The sequence below is a fragment of the Erythrolamprus reginae genome, chromosome 3 (genome assembly GCF_031021105.1).
Source record: "Erythrolamprus reginae isolate rEryReg1 chromosome 3, rEryReg1.hap1, whole genome shotgun sequence".
Classification (NCBI taxonomy): domain Eukaryota; kingdom Metazoa; phylum Chordata; class Lepidosauria; order Squamata; family Dipsadidae; genus Erythrolamprus; species Erythrolamprus reginae.
Genome location: NC_091952.1, coordinates 197,429,279 through 197,451,091, shown reverse-complemented (window position 1 = coordinate 197,451,091; position 21,813 = coordinate 197,429,279). Strand labels below are relative to the sequence as shown.

The 21,813-nt window shown below is 39.3% G+C and overlaps 1 protein-coding gene across 3 annotated transcripts; it reads left to right on the top strand.

Moving 5' to 3' along the window:
• Positions 1 to 3,668: 3,668 nt before the first annotated feature.
• On the top strand, positions 3,669 to 21,168 carry TWSG1 (twisted gastrulation BMP signaling modulator 1). 3 transcript variants are annotated; one of them, XM_070747535.1, is made up of 5 exons: positions 3,669 to 4,212; positions 6,231 to 6,389; positions 14,789 to 14,888; positions 17,917 to 18,180; positions 18,688 to 21,168. In XM_070747535.1, the coding sequence occupies exons 2-5, from the start codon at positions 6,270 to 6,272 to the stop codon at positions 18,867 to 18,869; spliced, it is 666 nt and encodes a 221-aa protein (XP_070603636.1). In that variant the 5' UTR covers positions 3,669 to 4,212; positions 6,231 to 6,269; the 3' UTR covers positions 18,870 to 21,168. The 3 variants fall into 3 exon arrangements, with proteins under 3 accessions (XP_070603636.1, XP_070603637.1, XP_070603638.1); XM_070747536.1 differs by lacking the exon at positions 3,669 to 4,212 and adding an exon at positions 4,236 to 4,411; XM_070747537.1 differs by lacking the exon at positions 3,669 to 4,212 and adding an exon at positions 4,480 to 5,099.
• The last annotated feature ends 645 nt before the right edge of the window (positions 21,169 to 21,813 follow it).

Sequence of the window (21,813 nt, the reverse complement as noted above, 5' to 3'; positions counted from 1 at the left end):
TAAGATTGTACTTGTATATTCCTATTATTTGTGAACATATAATTAATATTTCTTAATCAGCCTCACTGGAAATGGATTTAAGTTGCTTTTGGCATATTAAGAACCTTTAAAAAGACCAATTTTAGTATACTGGGTTATTTTTCTTTAATTCTTAGTGAAAAGTTTCATCTAACCTTAAGAACGTAATGACTAAAATGCCAAATTGATAGGAAATAACATGGTATATAATATTTATAATAATATTTCCCTAAAATATTATGAAAATATCTGAAGATTTTAAAGACATTTTTGCTCCATAAAATGTGGATTGGCAACAAACAAAATAAGAGGACACTTTGAAAGCTGGTCACTGAAAGCTATTAGAAAGAAGATTATAATGAAAAGAGAACTAATACTGAATGTGGAAAAGCATTTTAACTCTGAAAAAAATTGAAGGATGTTTGCAGAAACTTGCTTACTTTGGAGACCTTCTAGTCCAACCATCTGGAGACCTTATACCATTTTAGACAAATTGCTATCCCTTCTTTAAAACCTCCAGTGTTGGAGAATTCATAACTTATGGAGTCAAGTTGCAGCACTGATTGTTCTGTCTAGAAATTTCTCTCGTTTTAGATTGGATCTTTCTCTAATAAGTTCCCATCCATTATTTTTCACTCATGGCTTCTCCATGTTTGTCATCAGTTATAAAACAATTCATGGTATATGGGATGGTTTTGGAGCAAGTTTCTGCCTCTAGTTACTCTTATCCATCTCACTCTATTTATCTTTCTTGACATAGAAGTCCTTTCCAGAGCAGGCCTGCCATCAGTTCACACCCTGCTGTTGAAAGGCCAGACACACTGGGCAGGCCATGTTGCAAGGATGCCAGACCATCACATCCCTAAACAGCTCCTCCATGGTGAGCTAAAAGCCTCCTTCAAGTCCCTGGATATCGACACAACCTCCTAGGAAATCCTGGCATAAGATTGATCAACATGGCGCATGCTGATCCACCAAGGCTGTCAAACAATTGAGGACAGAAGAACCACCATAGCACAGGAGAAGCGAGCACTCTACAAAGCCAGAGCTACAAATGCTGCAACAATGGTGTCCACACGTCTGCCCAACATGTGGCAGAAAATTTCATGCCCATGGTGTAGGCCTTACCATCCACCTGCACACATATCATGGACAGTCCACAACCTGTTAGATTTCAAGATCCTCTTTGAACATGATGGACAAACATCATACCTCAGTTCCTTAGTGTGGTTCTATCCACAGTAATCAGTGGCCTGAGGCATCTGCTGCACACAGCTTAAAGCTGCTACCAGACTTGTTTGTATATAGGAAGAGGAACTGAAGATCTTTTTTTCCTTCCAAGGGAGTGGGGTGCCTCAGGGGTTGGTCCTCTCCCCCCTGCTGGGCGAGATCATCCAGGGGCATGAGGTGAGGTATCATCAGTATGCTGATGATACCCAGTTGTACATCTCCACCCCATGTCCAGTCAACGAAGCAGTGGAAGTGATGTGCCGGTGCCTGGAGGCTGTTAGGGTCTGGATGGGTGTCAACAGACTCAAACTCAACCCTGACAAGACGGAGTGGCTGTGGGTTTTGCCTCCCAAGGACAATCCTACCTATCTGTCCATTACCATGGGGGGAGGGAACTATTGACCCCCTCAGAGACTGTCCGCAACTTGGGCGTCCTCCTCGATCCACAGCTTACATTAGAGAACCATCTTTCAGCTGTGGCGAGGGGGGCACTTGCCCAGGTTCGGCTGGTGCACCAGTTGTGGCCCTATTTGGACCGGGAGTCACTGCTCACAGTCACTTATGTCCTCATTACCTCGAGGCTCGACTACTGTAATGCTCTCTACATGGGGCTACCTTTGAAAAATGTTCGGAAACTTCAGATTGTGCCGAATGCAGCTGCAAGAGCAATCATGGGCTTCCCTAGGTATGGCCATGTTTCACCAACACTCCGCAGTCTGCATTGGTTGCCGATCAGTTTCCAGTCACAATTCAAAGTGTTGGTTATGACCTATAAAGCCCTTCATGGCATTGGACCAGAATATTTCCGGGACCGCCTTCTGCCGCACGAATCCCAGCGACCGGTTAGGTCCCACAGAGTTGGCCTTCCCCGGGTCCCGTCAACTAAACAATGTCGGCTGGTGGGACCCAGGGGAAGAGCCTTCTCTGTGGCAGCCCCGACCCTCTGGAACCAGCTCCCCCCAGAGATTAGGATTGCTCCCACCCTCCTTGCCTTTCGTAAACTTCTTAAGACCCACCTCTGCCGTCAGGCATGGGGGAATTGAGACATCTTCCCCAGGCCTATATAATTTGTGTATGGTATGTTGTGTGTATGTTTTTTAATTATGGGTTTTTTAGTTTTTAAATATTAGATTTGTATTTTACATTGTGTTTTCTATTGCTGTGAGCCGCCCCGAGTCTACGGATAGGGGCGGCATACAAATTTAATAAACAAACAAACAAACAAACAAACAAACAAATAAATAAATAAATGGGAGAGAAAGAGAAAAGCAAGTATTGCATTTAAAACTATGATCTCAATATAATACTGGTTACTTAAGCCTTGCATGAAGCTTGGCATTAACTGCAGCAAACAACAGCTACTGGTCTATTTTTTCTAGTCAATCAAGTGCTCGGTATGCACATGGTATGGTATGCATAAATGATAAATCACAATTCAAACAAGATTGAGTAAAGGCCAAATTGGCTCCTCTCAAATAATATGCTAAGTCACAAACCATATTTTATACAATTGTTGGGATTCACACAACAGGCAAAACCAAACAAATCAGATTGTGGCTGAAATATGTGCATGTATTAGAATCTCCTAATAGTGGATTTTCTTTTTTTAAAAAAATTGCTCTGTATTAATTTATACAAAAGGCATTTTGAAGGGTCGCAGGGGACACTTTAGAGTAGAATAGAATAGAACTCTCTATTAGCCAAGTGTGATTGGACACACAAGGAATTTGTCTTTGGTGCATATGTTCTCAGTGTACATCAAAGAAAAAGATACATTTGTCAAGAATCATGAAGTAGGATACTTAATAATTGTCACAGGAGTCAAATAAGCAATAAGGAAAAAATATTAATAAAAATCTTAAGGATACAAGCAACAAGTTACAGTCATACAGTCATAAGTGGTAAGAAATGAGTGATGGGAATGATGGGAAAAAACTAGTAGTAATAGTAGTGCAGAATTAGTAAATAGTTTGACAGTGTTGAGGCAATTATTTGTTTAGCAGAGTGATGGCCTTCCAGAAAAAACTGTTCTTGTGCCTAGTTGTCTTGGTCAGTAGTGCTCTATAGCGATGTTTTCTAGCCAATCCACAAAAAATTAGATAATGTGGAGGGCCCAGAGAGGAGACCAGGCTATTGTGTCTACCTTTTAAACTCATGTGCCAGGAATTAAGATAACTTTTATTGTCCTTTTTTTCCCTGGGAAGACGCTGGCACCCATTTAAAAATGCTCGTTTTATGCAGTTGCCCTGGGCATCTGGCAACACGTGTTAAAGAAAAGGAACAAACTTGCTTAATTCCGCATTTTAAAAAAGACTTTTGAAAAACGAATACGTGGACAGCACAATCCAGCAACAAGTCGGGCGGAGGACCCGGAGGTGCAACTCCTTAGGGCCATACAAGTGGAAAAGCCCTTCACATCCACTGGGGAGAAGCGAACTCCTTTTCCCCTCCCGCGGGGTCCATCCTGGATAGAAGTCACCCCGCTGAGGAGAGTTTTCAAAAAACGAATACGTAGACAGTACAATCCAACAGGTCGGGCGAAGGCGCAACTCCTCAGGATCACACAAGTGTGGGAAAGTCCTTCGCGTCCACCGGGAGAGAAGCGAACCTTCCGCGGGAACCATCCTGGGTAGAAGTCACCCCCGCCGAGCCCAAAGGTGAGCTCCGCGGCGTCAAAGAAGGGGCCGGCTTACCAACGAGCCCAGTCTTGGATGGGCAGGTCTCTCCCTCTCTCTCCCCGAGCGGCGCTTTCCCGCCCCAGAGTGCCAAGAGGCCGAATTTCGCGATGCGCTCCGGGACCTTCTGCGAGGAGACGGAGCGTGGGCGAGTCCCTCCGGCGCCGTGAGGTGTCTGCGTGTTTGGCTCTGAATGTTTTAAGGCCGAGGAGGAGGAGGAGGAGACGACTTCACCGAACTCCCCTCCCTTCACTCCGAAAGCAGCCGCCGCGGCCTGTCCCTTTAAAAGGTACTTCGACGCTGCCCGCCGTCGGGCCCTGTGCAAAGGCAGCCAGCCGAAGGAAAAAGGATTCGCCTCTCCTCAAGCTGAAGCCGGGTGGTGGGGCGGGGGGAGCGACGAAGAAAGAGAGGCGGTCGTCGAGGAAGAAGCGGTTAAAGTTCGTTAAGGGGCCTCGGAAGGAGGGGGAACGGGTAGAGCAAGCGAAAGGGTGAGACCGCAGTGAAAACCTGCGGGAGCGAGCGGGGCCGGGAAGGGGGGAAGGTGTCGGAGTTAGTCTCCTCAGAAAGGCAGGAGGTGGGCGCACAGACCGATCTCAGCGGCTTGTTTTGTTAGCAACTGGAACTTAGAGGGATTCTGGGGTCTTACGAAAGCGGCGTCGGTTGCGCCCCCTTGCCCTGAAGCGAACTTTTTTCTTTGAAGCCTGGGTAGCCCAGTACGGCTCCATCTCTCCAGTTGTTCTTTGTATTCCCTCCCGCCGCCGCCTTTTGCTGGTCCATGCTGAGAAACTGGAGTTTACCTCACGAGTCTCGCTCGGTTGCCTTTCCCCATGGCCGTTAAATTTCTCATCCTCCCTCAGGCGCTAGACCCTATTTAGCGAGGTGAAGCAGGCGCGCGGGTGGGGAGGGGAGGGCTGCGGTTTTGGCTCGAGATTGGATCTTGGTTTCTTTAAAAGTCCTTTTAAAAAAATGCCTAGAAGAATTGGGGAGGGCCTTACGTATTTGAGAAAATTTGCCTTTGCCAACCTAGGGGGGGAGGGGGCTTGATTAACGATTTACAGAGTAAGGCAAAAAAGGGGTTAATGCGCCATTCAAGTAGAAAAGAGAATAATAGGCTATGGATGAACAGGTGTGAATAACTTCCCAACTGCTTTGTTTGCTCTAAAAATGTTTCTCTATGTAAGTTTTTGTCCATTGTAAAAACTTTGAAATGTAGAATCAAATCAATGTTCAAACTGTCCTTTTTTGGGGGCAATGGTACCTTTGAATTGTGAAAGATCTCATTTTTTTCAATGGATAGACCAGTTTATCTAAAGGGAAGGCTAAGACTGACCCAATGAAATTGTAAAAACTTGATTCAATCCTACAGGTTTCTGTTGATTAAAATTTTCAAAGGCTTATCCTATGTTTTCAGATTATTTCTCCAAAACAATTTTCCAGGAAGGAATCTAAAATTATTGTTCAGATGATTATCCTTTATTTTGTAACTCTTAAGATGGTGTTTAGTATATAAAGAACATAATAATTAAAAAAAAAAAATCCTAGAGATGTTTGTCATTTCAGTTTTTCTCCAAATTGCTGTGTTAAATTTCAGGTGTATCTACTGAAAAGAGATGTTTTGTCCTTGTTAGACAAAAAGGAGCCTCCTCCCTATCTTTTGTTTGCTTCTTTATGTTTTGATGTTTGTCAGCTGTATTGGAAAAGAGTAGATATGGAAATAGTAGGTAGAAAGATATGATTTGATTATGTAATATTACTGAATTAGAAGCAGAGTGCAGAGATTAAGTCACCTGGTATATCCTTTATCAATATAATGTTCTGCTGATTAATATGTGGCACCCATCCAATTCCTTCTTCAGAAGCCTTGTTTGTAAAATAATACTTCTATATAGCTGGAATTGAAATGAGGTTATGTTAAGACATGTTCTCATTTATTCCTCAGAAAGAATTCTACATTAGTTCTAGTAGGACTCCTTTTCCTGTTCCTTCTCTTACTCCATGAAATAAATGTGTTGCAAATAAATACTTTACCATGATGGGGTTGTAACTTAAATAATTACATTTATTAGCGTTTGAAGTGTCATGCTTTGCATTACTTTGAAGTCAATGGAAAAATAATTGTCTCGACTTATAAATTACATGGGAACCTTTTTTTTTTAACCAAACATGTGGCTGATCTGAGCATAAAAAAACGAATGGGAAACAAAAGAAAAGAAACTGCCTTTGAGAATTATGGAATAAAGATGAAAGAAGCTTAGTCTTTCCCTCAGAAAACGTGGGTTTTTCATACTACTTTTTATCTCAATACAGTTGGAACATTTTTTTTGAAATCTGCCTCCTGAACAAAAGATGAGGTTGTGGTACTTCCCAGGATTCCTCATAATCAGTTTGCTGTACTTCTGGATCCCATCATCCACGTGCTGCAACAAAGCTCTCTGTGCCAGTGACGTCAGCAAATGCCTAATACAGGTATGAGATCATTTACATGTATGCTTGATAAGAATCCAGACATTTTTCTGTAATAATAATTTTGAAAAAAGTGAAATAAAAATTATTTTGAAGAGAATTTTTTTGAAGAATGTGGAAATCTTTATTTTGTATTTTCATTCTTTTAGTGCACGAATAAACAGTAAAACTGATTAATGTGGTGATTTGTTTATGTAATAAAGTTCTACCGAGACATACGTTTTTGGCCAGATTGTAAATAATTGAAACCTAAGTTATATATAATAAGTAAAAAGTGTATTTGCTTTACTTTTACAGTGAATCAATAAAAAGCAAACAATAAATACTGTAAGGAAAGCACAGGGCACAGATAAACAAATGTTATTCCAAAACTGATCATATACCTAAAATAATAGAAATGCCTGGAAGGAGAAGTTTTGTCTTGCACTGAGGAGGTATTTAATTTAATGTAATTTATTTGATTTATATGCCACCCAATCCCATGGGACTCAGGGCGACTTACAACGTATAAAATAATACACAGATACAGTGATAAGTCAAATATAAAACAATACAAATGTTAAAACCCCAATAAAATTAGTCAATAAAAACCCTAAACTACCCTGTACAGGCATACATTCATGCATACCAAACAATCATAGTTTGGCACTGGCTAGATGTTAGCTCTCATGGCCCCCAGACCTGCCGGCAGAGCCAGGTCTTCAAGGCCTTTCAGAAGGCCAGTAGGGTGGGAGTGGTACCGAGGGTAGTTGGTTCGAAAGGGCCAGGGCAGAACAGAGAAGGCCCCCTCCCACGGGCCTGCCAACCTGCACTACTTAGTTGACGGGACTTGGATAAGGCCAACCCCGTGTGATCTGATTGGTCTCTGGGAGGTATGTGGCAGGATATGGTCCCGTAAATAGTCTTATGTGGGTACCATGCATGCTTCTCTCAAACTTGAGTGGGATAGGGAGCACCTGGAAGAAAATAGTTGAAAATGTCTGAAGGTCCCATCCTCCTCCATAATAGAGAAGGTATTCCTTGAAATACCGAATTACCAGCTAAGATATCGTTTTGTTTTATCCATTGTATCTAGTTTCATGCTGAAGGGCTTATCCATGAATTGAAAGTGACTACATAACTTCTCATTTAAACTCGTAATAAAACTGGATCTCTGCTACATAACTTAAAATTGCTGTAGAAAACTCTTATGTTTCAGAGTAGAATCAGGAAAAATATATTGATCAAACAAATATAAAACAATGAGCTTTGATGATTTTTCTTAATTATAGGACTATAAAAGTTTACTATTCCATCAAAATTAAAATTATGTTTGAATGTAATTAAAATTATAGAACATGTTGCTATTGCTGTAATTAACTTGGAATTAATATTTGAAATTTGTTTAATCTACTCATAATTTTTATATTGTTGGAGGCCTATTTATATATATGTGAATGTGTGTGTGTGTGTGTGTGTTTATCATAAGGAAATACTGTATTACATTTTGGCCAGAAATGAATATATTTTATTTATGTAAAATAGGCAAGCAGTACATACTTTCTTTTGCTTTTTAGTTTTTTGAAGAATGTTTAGAACTAAATAACATTAGGAGAAACTGTTGGATAACTCTTCCTCAGTGAATATGGAAAAAGTTACATTCTGTATACTGAAATAAAGTCTCTCTCTATAATATGCTAGTAGGATCCCTGTAGAAAATGTGGTAATATTTGTTGGCAAAGATATGCAAAAACTGTAGAAATCCACAACAGGTCAATTTTTTTTTTTACTGAACTATGTGACACGCTTGGTTTTTTTTGTATTATGTTTGGGAAGTGATTCTAAAGATAGCATTTGTTATTTCATGTTTACTAATGTATTTATACAACCCTTGCTGGTTTAATTCTACCAAATTTATAGACTTTTCCTAGAATCGGAGTAGAGAATTTAAGTGTGCATGCACTGTTGAAACATTGCTCCTTTTTCCATATTTTTCTGTCTGGAATATACTCGTCATCTCTGTAGCCGGATCATCACTTAGAAAAAGAAGTCAAAGCAAAAATACATCTGTAAAGGAAACACTTTGAATGTGATGGCCAGTTTTTCCAGTAACTCATGTCCAGAATTGTAAATTCAAACTGGATTGAAAAGAAATCCAAAAATATATTTTCAAAAGAGATGAATAGTGCAATTAGAACTCACAGCCTCCTGGTTTCTAGCCTGGTAACTTAACCACTAGACCAGGGGTATGTAAGGCTGGCTCTTCTATGGCATGTGGACTTCAACTCCCTGAATTCCTGAGCTAGCATGATTGGCTCAGGAATTCTGGGAGTTGAAGTCCACAAGTCATAGAGGAGCCAACTTTGCCTACCCCTGCACTAGATCAAACTGGTTCTTTATATCTTAGTACAGTATTTGCTTTAAAACTTTTTATTTGCTTTATAAAAATTTCTGGTGCCACATCTTATAAATATAACTGAAGATGACAGTGGACAATTTTATTTTTTTAGGAGCCAGATTTCATTTAACCTAAATAAAGATTAGTCAGTATGGATATTGATACCAGTGGATGCCATAGGACAGTGATGGCAAACTTACGGCACAGGTGCCACAGGTGGAACATAGAGCCATATCGCTGGCGCGCGAGCTGTTGCACTAGCTCAGCTCCAATGTGCATGTGTGTGCCATCCAGATGATTTTTGGCTTGCACAGAGGCTCTGGGAGGGCATTTTTGGATTCCAGAATGCCTCCATGGTGATGGGGGAGGGCATTTTTACCCTTCCCTGGCTTCAGGGAAACCTTTGGAGCTTGGGGAGGGTGAAACACGAGCCTACTGGGCCCACCAGAAGTTGGGAAACAGGCCGTTTCCAGCCTATAGAGGGTCTCCGGGGGGTGGAGAGGTGGGAGAAGCTGTTTTCGCCCTCCCTGAGCATTGAATTATGAACAATAGTGCACAGGCATGCTTTTTCGGCACTCAAGGAAAATAAGGTTCGCCATCACTATCTGCGGAGAGGGGCAGCATACAAATCTAATAAATAATAATAATAATAATAGGAAGTTTCTGCAGGCATTCTGGGACTCAGACCCTTCTCATTACTTACCTTTGAATGATGGAATAATTATCCTGGAATAATAACCCCTGAATTGCAGCAGGTGGGCATCTCTGGGTGAGTTAGAATTAGAAATAACTAATTCATCAACATACATACTCTAATTCTAAAATAATTGAGGCTTATTTCTTGGCTGTTTTGCATACTGGTTTTAAATAAATGTTAAGTAAGTAAACGTTAAACCACAAAGCTTTTGTTACTAAGCTCAAAAGTTTGTATTTCTTTTTTAATATTGAGAAAACAATTCTATGTACTTTGTTTTTTTAACCTTGAGCATCAGTATTATAATTGTAACTATCCAATTATATAAATCAGAGGTCCCCAACCTTTTTTGCACCAGGGACCGGCTTTAAGCTAGACCAGTTTTCCATGGCCCGGTGGGGGGGGGGGGGGGTTGGTCATATGGGGGTGGGGTTATGGAGGGGTGGAGCCAGGGCCGCCATCAGGAATTTTGGGGCCCCATACAGCCTAAGTGTCTGGGGGCCCCCTCCCCGCCATTTTAAAACTACTTTATTTTGCGACATACCAATTATGTATGAAATTTACCTTCTTTGGGGAGGGGTGAAAGGGGAGAGTAAGAGAAGAAGGAGTGAAAGAAGGGAATGAGGGAGGAAAGAAGGGAGGAAGGAAAAGGAAAGCAAGAAATGGAGGGAGGAAAGGAAGGAAAGAAAGAAGGAAAGAAAGAAAGAAAGAAAGAAAGAAAGAAAGAAAGAAAGAAAGAAAGGGGGAAGGGACAGGAACAGAGGAAGGAAGCAAGGAAACTTATGAAAGGGGAGAGTAAGAGAGGAAAGACTGAAGGAAGGGAGGGAGGGAAGAAGGTAGGAAGGAGAAAGAAAAGAAGAAATAGAGGAAGGGAAGGTAAAAGAGAGAAAGAAAAAGAGCAAGAAAGAAAGCAAGAAAGAAAGAAAGAGAATGAAAGAGAAATAAAAATAGAGAGGGGGAATGAAAGAAATGGAAGGACGGAAGGAAGGAGAGAAAGCAAGAGAAAGAAAGAAAGCAAGAGAGAAAAAAGAATGAAAGAGCAAGAGAGCAAGAGAGCAAAAGAAAGAGAGAAAGAAAGAAAGAAAGGCAACTTCAAAGAAAGGCTCACTGAGCATCTCTCACTCTCTTTCTATCCCTCTTTCTTTCTCTCTCTTCCTTTCTATCTCTTCCTTTATCTCCTCTCTCTCTCCCTCTCTCTTTCTCTCCCCCCTCTCTCCCCCCTCTTTCCCTCTCTCCCTCTCTTGCTATCTCTCCCCCTCTCCCTCTCTCTTTCTCTCTCTCCCTCTCTTGCTATCTCTTTCTCTCCCCCCTCTCTCCCTCTCTCTTTCTCTCTCTCCCTCTCTTGCTATCTCTTTCTCTCTCTTTCTCCCCCCTCTCTCCCTCTCTCCTTCTCCCTCTCCCCCCTCTCTCTCTCTCTCCCCCCTCTCTCTTTCTCTCCCTCTCTTGCTATCTCTTTCTCTCTTTCTCCCCCCTCTCTCCCTCTCTCTTTCTCCCTCTCCCTCTCTTTCTCTCTCTCTCCCCCCTCTCTCCCTCTCTCTTTCTCTCTCTCCCTCTCTTGCTATCTCTTTCTCTCTCTTTCTCTCTCTTTCTCCCCCTCTCTCCCTCTCTCTTTCTCCCTCTCCCTCCACTCACCCATCCCGGGGGTCTTTTTCGGACTTGCCAATCCAAGTCACGCAGCCTTGCGGAGCTCCTGGTGGTCTCTCATCCCCGAATCAGCCAGGTAAACACGGCCCCCTCTTCCCTGGCCCGAAACCAGCGAAGGTTGGGGGAATTTCTGCGCAACCCCGGCCACTTTCGGGTTTAAATTCCTCTCCCTGCCCTCTCCGCACCTCCGAAGGGAGCAGGGCAGCGTTGCTGGGCTGGCCAATTCTGGGCAGGGGGCGAATTCCTCCTGGGGGGGTGGAGGTGTGGATGTGTGCGTGCGCCCAGAAGGCGTCCGAACTTTGCCCGGCGGAGCTCTGCAAACACGAGGCAGGGAGGGAGGGAGGCCGTTGCCCGGCCAGCGGGCACCAAACAGGGCAGGGCTCCATGGGAGGGGAGGGGGCGCCCCGCGTGGGACCCCCCCCCCCCCGGCCGGCTCCGTCCGGTCGGGAAAAAGGAGGGCAGGGGTCTCTCGGCTGGGGCGGCGCTGGGGGCGCTCTGCACACGCTCAGGGGGCCCGAAGCTGCGTGTGAAAGGGAAGGGGAGGGGGCACCTCGCGGTGGGGGCTGCCTGGCTTTGTGATTTTGGCTGGGGGGGGGAGTTAGGAAGGTCCTACTTCTCCCCCCCCCAGCCAAAAACTCAAAGCCTATCTGCTGGATACGGGCGATGAGTGGGACAGAGCGGCGCGGAAGCCTCTTGCAGCAGCTGCCACAGCCACCGGCTTCGGCGCCGCTCCTCCCACTCATCGCCCGTATCCAGCAGATAGGCTTTGAGTTTTTGGCTGGGGGGGGAGAAGTAGGACCTTCCTAAGTCCCCCCCCCAGCCAAAAACTCAAAGCCAGGCAGCCCCCAGCCGCCAAAGGAGCCTCCTGATTCTCCCCGCCTTGCCCGACGCCCCACCCTGTCCTGCATAATGTCCTCTGCCGGGAGGGCAGCGGCGCCGCGGACCGGCTGGAAAACCCCAACGGCCCGGTCCCGGTCCGCGGACCGGCGGTTGGGGACCCCTGATATAAATTATCTTTTTGAAACTATATTTTAAGTTAAAAAGGAAAGGAAAAAAGCAACTTCCAGAATGTGAGATTTTACTGAAACTGTATGTTAACATCAATAAGGCTTCATTATAAATATCTTTAGGGTTTTTAGAGTGGGAACTGGTATATAAATTTGAAATCTATGCCTACTTAACATCAACAAATGTGCCTAAACCTTTGCCCCACATGTTAAAGAACTAAAGATGCATATATTTCTGTGTGATTAAGTATACTTATTAATAGTTCTATGAAGAAATTCTTCACTCTTATCATCAAGATAACAAACTGATAATTTATTTTTAAAAACCTTTTAACCTTTTTCTCTACTGAACATTTTTGTAATTTTCATAATTAAATTTAATAATGACCATTTGTTAAAAACAGAACCTTAACAACAAAAAATACAGTTCTGGTGCATTTCATTGACAATTTTTTAAAAAGTGTATTGATGAAACACCTTGATTTAATTTATAAATACCTTATAAGGTATTATCTCTAAATTTTAGATTCTTTATCTGAAAAAATATTGTGTATAAAAGCTCTGTTTAAATATTCAGGTTTTGGTGGATACTGTGTAAGTTACGTTACCCTCACAGATAGAAGTAATTAATTTTTAGAAGACTTGTTTTCTATAATAAGAGGTTGTACTGAGGAGAGGGGAAGAACTGAGGGAGATTAATCTAGTATTAATCAATTTCTTTTCTTCATGTGGATAGAAGAGATTGCATGAACTGTACTCCATTTTATAGAATGCAGGGAATGATCGACATAAATATTTATTTTATCAGCTGTGCAACAGATGTGAATGAAGTCAACAACCTTGTATTGAAACATACTTGATTTATTTTGTCTTGCTGGATAGTTCTCTTTAAACCCTATTTATATAGGATTTCAAGAAAGTCTCATAAACTTTACAGTAAACTCAACTTATTTAACTAATGAAAAAATGAGTTGTGCATAAAAAAATTAAATCTCTAAACTGTAACAATATAAGTAAAAATATTGTTTCTAGCAGATCACATTGAAATTTCCAGCAACAGGATTTTGCCATGATATTATTTGTTTTAGTGAGATATAACACTTATAGTAAGTTTTTCTAATGAATAAATCAATATTTTGGGCTCCTATACCATAAACAAAAAAACAGCATTTTTATCTACTGTGAAGTCAGCTATTCTGACTTGAATCCATAATAAAGTGATAAAAATAATCAGCAGGTTAACCCATTGCATGAACTAATCTATCATACAAGAATTGTGGAAGTAAAGTTTATTCAGCACAATTTATTTCCTGATCAGTATTTAAGATGATAATTTTGAATCAATAGTTTCCAAATAGTGTGTCTGGCTTTTGCTACCTTATGAAACTGTAATCATGTACTGAATGGTAGGTTTGAAAAAATTGTATGTTTAACTTGTAAATATGATTCTATAATATTTATTAAGAATATGTCTCAATTAGATTCATCTTCCTCCTGAGTAAGTGTAACTTAATTAATTATATTCTTATTAACACCAGACAAAATACATAATATAGGCTAGGCAACTTATGACCTTTTAGGTCATCATTTCAGAGATATTTCCATACCAGATTCCTCATTTCCTTCAAAGAAAGTAGAATTCTAATATATTGGAAAAGTTCCTAAAAAATCAGGAGATGTCCAGAGATGTATCTGCCTTGTGTATTTGCATAGTCAATCATCAGGAATTGTCCACAGAAAATGTTTTATGACATTTTGTGTTGTTATAAAATGCTTAATGATGTTTTCTTGTCATAAAATGTTTTATAAAATTTGCCAAATTTCAATTTTACTGGGGTCATTGGTTATGGATTTCAGATGCATTTTGTAAGTTAGTCCTTTGAGAGACCATGGTTAAATAAAAAGCCCTATAATACACCATTTTGCCCAATTAAAAATTACAGATATGAAAATTTTAGTAGTCTATAGATCACTTAACATTATATCCTGGTAGCACAATGATACATAAACATATATCTATTTTTTTGCATCTGCTTTTGTGTTATTCAGAGATTAGAAATAGGGCTGTTAATAATTTCTAAAGATTTTCCAGAAATGGGTGTTTGGGTGTGTGGGGTATATGTATTGTAATGAAATAATTTTTAGCATAGCGTGCTTCTGTATATATTTTGAACATATCTTATCTTAGAATTAAGGATTAGGTTTGGAGGAAAGATTACACTACTATTAAAGCAAGATTCTTTTCATGTATGCGATAGGGTTGCATTTTTTCTTTGACTGCTACTGCTATGAGGAAGGAATTTTATAATTGGCTATTTAGACACAGTAGTTGCATTTGTCGACTAGATGGAATTAATGTTCATTATATTTTTGTCCAGTTTGTTTTCCAAGGCACTAAAATGAAGGTAACTGGGGCTTTGAGATTCTGTCCAAGGGCTGGACTAAATTTATAAAGGATTGTGGAGGAAAGTTTATACATTTAGCCAGGACAGGGGTTTACTTTCTGTACCTTCTGATGGTAGGAAAGCTCCCATGATTTTCTCAGGCAGACGTTGATTATTTAAGATCCATCCATGCAAATCATATTCTTTCTTTGATACTGCATGTACAGAAGGGGATTTGATATATTTTTGTCTGTCTAATCTTTCATCTCTGTATGTGTGTGTGTCTCATTATCTAGGAGCTGTGTCAGTGTCAACCTGGTGAAGGAAACTGTACTTGCTGTAAGGAGTGCATGCTTTGTCTAGGCACACTTTGGGATGAATGCTGTGACTGTGTTGGTAAGTTCATGTTCTTTTCACTATTCAAAAAACAGCTATTTTCAGTAGTAATTTTCAATAATTTAAAAACTTTCAAGTTTATGCCAAAAGTACCAACAGGTAAAAAAACAGGTATTTTATATTTAATTCAATGTATACATGAATTTAAGATTAACTATTAATGGAGGAAGTTATTTATGAAGTAAGTCTTGGTGCTTTAAAGCAAAATTAATGAAATGTGTACCATTTCCTGTATTGGAGGAAGAAACTTTCATTAGGATTGTGAAAAGATCGTGTATGCTGCAATTTTTTCTGAAAAAATACTGTTTTCATTAGTTTTTTTCAAAGTTGAAAACTGTGGTTCAAGACATAATGGATATATGCAACCCACTAAATTAGACTAAAGTGGGCTTAAGTGGTTTGTGAGTCAGCATCAGTAGTGGGTTGCTACCGGTGCAGTAGTAGACTGCCAGACTGCATAATTTGCGCATGACCACTCTGGTGGCAGTCCTATGGATGCTGCCATCTTTTATCTTCATTTTTTTGTACTTTTTGCTTTGTGTACATGCGCAGAAGCAAAATCCCACGAGGGGATATACGCACATGCAAGATTTTGGTGATTTTTTTATTCCCTGCATGCACAGAACCAAAAAATTGCCAAAATCTCATGTGAGCTTGTCCCCTTGCAAGATTTTGGTGCATTTTTGCTTCCTGCGCATGCACAGAAGCCAAAACAAACTGGGGATGCGCATGCAAGACAACTAAAGGTGCAATCAGAAGTGGTTTATTCCCTTTCCAAGCGCCCAGAGAAAGGAAAGCACTCTGTTTGCTCTGGGCGTTCTTTTTCTCTGGGCACTGGCAGAGGTTTATTCCCTCTCCAAGGGCCCAGAGAAAGGAAAATGCTTCATTCGCTTTGGATTGCCAAAGCCTCCTTAAGCACCACCGAAAGGCTCCTCTGGCAGCCTAGAAAAGCCTGAGATGGCTGAGATTAAAGGGGGAATGGCAGGAAACTGGCTGGGCTTTCATGCCACTCTCACATTTCCTGGGAAACTTTTCCGGGCTCAGGTTCTTAAGTAGAAAATGGTTCTTAAGAAGAGGCAAAAAAATCTTGAACACCCGGTTCTTAAGTAGAGGCGTTCTTATGTAGAGGTACCACTGTAGTTTAACATCATCAGCAAAGAGAACACAGTTGCTTATAATAGGATCACAAAGAACGTTTAGGTAGAGTATGAAGAGTGTTGGTCCTAGAACACTGCCTTGAGGGATATCACTGTTGACAGGAGCAGAATTTGATATGGCGTTTCTTATTTGGACCACTTAACCACTTCAAAACTTTGTTTTGAAATGTTTAATTTTAATGTAATAATTTAATTAATTTTAATTTGTTTTGAATTTGTTAATTCATCTGAATGTACAATATACATTCCGCAGACAGAGGGATTAATGTTTAGTTTACCCAACCATAATTTGTTCTGTGATCTACCAGCTATCATTATAGCCTGTAGTACTTGATGTATCTTTCTTCAGTTTTTCATTGCTATTAAAAGTTCTTCAATGGCACATGCCCATCTATCTGCTTATGGGAATATGCCCATAGCAGTGGGCAGAACAAAGCTGAGGATTTATTAACATTGACGGAGAGGAAAAAATATCAGCGTGGTGCTTTCAACTGATATTAAATGCTGAATTCCCAACTGTAATGAATTACATTGAGGCCTTAAGGAAAGCTGAGTCTTCATTTTCTAATGTTGTTTTGGGGACAGATTATCCTTTCCACATATTTTATGACTGCATCACACTGTGATAATGTTGATCTGCTGGATGTTGCAAGGGAATTTAGTCTTGCTGCAATCTGCCAAGCCAATCTGAGAGTGAATTGTTTGTTTATGAAGAGTTAGGATTCATTACAAGCTAGATTTGTTTGGAAAGACAATGAGGAGTCTGTTTTTAGGAGTCCAGTTCATAAATTATGGGAGAAATTAGATTGCTATTCCCTATGAATTGAATTATATTGATATACTGATGTTCCCACTGCAATATCAGTGAAACGAAGCTATAGAATATAGGGGATTCTTATAACTACTTACTACATTAAAAACAGCAACTCCTTAGGAAAGTAATGGAGAACACTTTTATGGAAAAAATGTGCTAGCCATCCAACCCTGTTACTTTCAATTGATGTTACTGTAGTGATTTAGCTGGAATGAATTATCGGGTTCCAATAATTAAGTGCTTGGAAGAATAGTTGGACAAAAAGGCTTCCCTTCTGGTAAGGAAGCCAGAACTTCCCAGGTAAAGAATGGACGGTGCAAAAAAGTAGTGTCAGATATTGTTTCATTTCTAAGCGCTATATTTATCCAGCTGTTAGTCGCTCTGGCCAACTGTCTCTAAGGACAAGGAAATATTTTTCTATTCATCTGAATTGTAGAGTTTTTTTAAAAAAACCTGCAAAATTGCAGGTGTTCTAAGCCGTCATAAAAAACAGGCTACACATTTATGAACATCAACAAAGCAAAGCTGGTCCAGGTTCAATTGTATACAACAATGCTGTAGTTAGGATTAGTTAGGGAAACAATAGATAACAATTTTTTATGACAGAACTAATGGAGTTCTCTATAGGTAGTCCTCGACTTAGTGACCATTCTAAATTACAACAGAAATGAAAAAAAGTGACATATACCTTTCTCCACTTATGAGCATTGTACCATCTGTATGGTCACGTGATCAGAAAGCAGATGCCTGGCAACCAACTCATATTTATGATAGTCATGTGACCTTTTGTGACTTAAGAATTAAGATAACAATTGTCTCACTTAGTCAAAAAAATTTGGGGCTCAGTTGTAATCGTAATTCGAGGACTACAGTATATGATTTTTTTTAAAAGAGGGGGGGGGAGAAAATGCTTTTTAAAATTCATGTTACAGCAAAATTTAATCTCAGAAACTGCTTTTTGTAAATGCCCATAAGGTTGTTAATGTCAACTTTTCTAATGTTATTTCTCAGATATTCTTATGGGCACCTTTTGTTGAACTTGTCAACTTGTCTATAGGTATGTGTAACCCTCGGAATTATAGTGACACCCCTCCCACTTCAAAAAGTACGGTGGAGGAGCTGCTTGAGCCGATTGCTTCCCTTTTCCGAGCACTTACAGACGGCGACACTAACCTGAACTGGAAAATTGTGTCCTTTCCTGTTGCGGAAGAGCTATCGCCTCATGAGAATTTAGTCTCAGTTTTGGAAACAGTGAACCATCCCCAGCATCACAATGTTTCCGTTTCAAATAGCGTTCATCCTCCACATTCTAGTGAAAAAGGTAAAATATTGTGGTTGAAAGTTTTAAAAAAATTTGGGTGGTGTTTGTAAGTTTAAGCTTTTAAAATGAGGTGTGGTGATTCTCAGTTTATTTTTAAAAATACAAAACAAATATGATCTCTATCCCAAAATATATGAGCAGTGATCTAATATATTATTATAGGCCTTTACAATTTTATGCATGGTATGTATGTCTGTATGTATGTTTGGTTTTATAATAAGGGTCTTTAACTGTTTTAGTATTGGATTACTATTATATGCTGTTTTATTGCTGTTGTTAGCCGCCCCGAGTCTGCGGAGAGGGGCGGCATACAAATCCAATAGATAGATAGATAGATAGATAGATAGATAGATAGATAGATAGATAGATAGATAGATAGATAGATAGATAGATAGATAGAGGCATGAAACCAATAACTTAGGAGTTTGTTATAAGTTTTATTTGAATGATCTGTGATTTAAACCTTGATCAAAAAACTAAAACCTATCTTCTGCTTTGGTCACTTAGAACGCATCTGTACTGTGGTTTACTTCGATGAATGCCTGTCAATATACCAATGCAAGATCTCTTGTGACTCTATGGGTGCCTCCAAATACCGATGGTTTCACAACGCCTGCTGTGAATGTATTGGACCTGATTGTGTTGACTACGGGAGTAAAATTGTAAGATGCTCAAATTGTATGTTCTGAAATTAAACCATTCAATTTTAATATGGCAGACACCAAAGAATGTGTGCCTGGGAGGAAGGAAGGGAGGTATACTTTGCATATACAGGTAGTCCTTGACTTACAACAGTTCATTTAGTGACCATTCAAAGTTGCAACAGCATTGAAAAAAAGTGACATGACTGTTTTTCAGAGTTACAACCTTTGTAGTAGTTCTCATTATTATGTGATCACTTTTTGTGACCTGCTGACTAGCAATGTGAATGGGGAAGACAGATTCACTTAATAACCATGTTACAAATGTAAAAACTGCAGTGATTTATTAACAAATAAGAGTCCCTGGGGTGGCATACAAATCCAAATAATAAACAACGATGACAAAAAAGGTAATAAATTAACAATTGTCTCCCATAGCAACATACATTTTGGGCTGAATTATGGTTGTAAGTCTAGAACTACCTATGTTACTTTGAATGGTACAGCTGCAGCACAGTTGAAAGGACCTAGACCTGTATATTATTTTAAATATGTAATTTTAGACTAAAACATTGGAACAATTAATTGGTAAATGTTTAGATTTGGTTTTGATTGGGTAATGTATGAAGTTTTGTAAGTTGAATTTTATATCAGGCTATTGATTAATCTGCATGTTTGACCTTAAGTAGATGATCGTGAAGTTTACCAGAATCAAAAGTTGGAGTTCTTGAATTAAGCACTCCGTTAGCAACAGAAATGTTATATTTCTGTTGCTGTTTTTTTCTTACGCTTTTTGGAGCTTTTCACGTGTGACCATTGGGGACAGTGAATTGCTTTTATAGACCATGCAGATTACCTGTTGACCATTGGGGACAGTGAATTGCTTTCATAGACCATGCAGATTACCTGTTTACCCCAGCAATAACTATTTGTTTTTAAAAAAGAAAACCAATTTAGATTGATTTTTTGTTTTAAAGATTTACCTTTCTTATGAATATCCCCTCATTTAAAAAAATGATACAATTATGTCCTTTTCATTGCACCCTTGTCTTCGCTTCGCTAACTCTTGACCTCAGCTAGTTTGTTTTGCACAAAATGGAAGGAGTTTTGAATATTAAATTATAAATCATAGTAATTCAGTAAAATAATATGGATTTTAGATTAAATAGGAAATTATTTAAAAAAACCCATAGCCAATGTTGTCTACTAAAATTTATATACTTACTTGCCCATTTTCCTATTTTCATTTTTAGATTCTCATAATACACTATTTAAATGTTAGTGTTAACAAACTGTCTAATTTATTACTGTCATTTGCTGTTTATGGAAACTATACATTTATATGAAAATATGTCTAAAACTGATACGTTTATGATTTTTATAAATGATTGGGATTGTAAAGAAATTGTTACTGTTCTCAAAGATTAGAACAAGATTTTTCAAGATTTTTCAGGTGAAAACTATTAAAAGAGAAAAAATTCCTAAAATCCCTGATCAAAAGACAAAGTTTAGGGATAAAAAATTGGTTATGTTCAAGTATCCACAGAATCTATTTTTTTCTGTAGAACATATTTAAAATAATTCTGGAGGAGAGGAACAGCCAGTTGTTAAATAGGGTCCTGCAGTGCCTCTTCCCTTCTCCATCAGATGTTGGAAATATAGTCAAACCTACAAATCCACAATTTGTTTGTATTGCTATGCATTTATCAAGTAAAATAACATCACACAGCATCACATGGAGCAGTTGTTTTCTGGGCATTTGATTTATGACCATAATGGGCCCTGGAATTTATGTCCTAAATTATGATAATTGTAAGTCAAGGCACTCGTTTGAATGGCTCCAATCTCATATATATATATTTTGCGATGATCATTAAAGTGAATGCTGCAATCATTAAGTAAAAACTGCAACTGTTAAGCAACTCCATGTATTCCTATGGGCTTTTTTTGCCAGATTCTGGCTGAAAAGGCCAGAACATTGTAAATATTGTAAATCATAGTCATATGACTGCGAAATGCTGCAGCCAGCTGTAGAGGTGATCCAGTTATCAATGCACCTGAAATGTAGTCATATGACAGCAGGAATGTACAGTCATCCAAATTACACAATTAGCTTTTGGATGAAAGGTTTGACGTCAAACAATTGCTTGGTACAGTTGGGACGAAACAGGATTACCTCTTTGTATATTTGTAAGTGTGAACTACAGGAAAACTTTGATATATTTTATCTAATTTAAGACAGTCTGAGTGGTAACCTCAATACTTTTCATTCAGAATACAGTTGTAACACTGGATTTCCATGGAGAAAAGATATATAACTGCTTAAAGAAAGAATCTGTATATAAAATCTCATTCCTTATTCCAGTTCATTTATTTTGCAAACAAATGGTCTTACATCTTTGCTGGCTGGGGAATTCTGGGAGTTGAAGTCCATACATCTGAAACTTGCCAAGATTGAGAAACAATGTTGTAGACAATGCTTCCATTGAATAATTTTTAATTTCTCCAAACCTTCAGGGAAACTAATTGAATGTTGTTGGCTGTGTCTTAATGAATTATAGCAAAAGATGATGAAATCAGTACTGCAAGTACTTCCAAATTTGGAAGAGGGTGGGTGGGATTTGGTCCGCTCAATTACAACTCCATTAATACATAGATGACATATTCAACAGCTTCCTCCGCTCCATGTAGAATTCTTTGATTTTATAATATAGTATTGACAAGGTATATCTTACGGTCTTGCTTCCTGGAGGAAACAAAAACAGTCCAATAGGTAATTTAACTTGATTCTATTTATAACATAAAATTATACCTTTAAATGGAGGACTAGTATAACAAGTTATGCAACCCAGTAACATTTAGTCAATTGGCAATGTATTGCATTAGGAAGTCTGTTCCACAATGTGGCAAAGAAAATTGTTCAATGTAATAGTCTTCAAGTAAAAAAATCTCAATATAATTTTGAATGCTCAGCCAGTAAAATGCATTATTC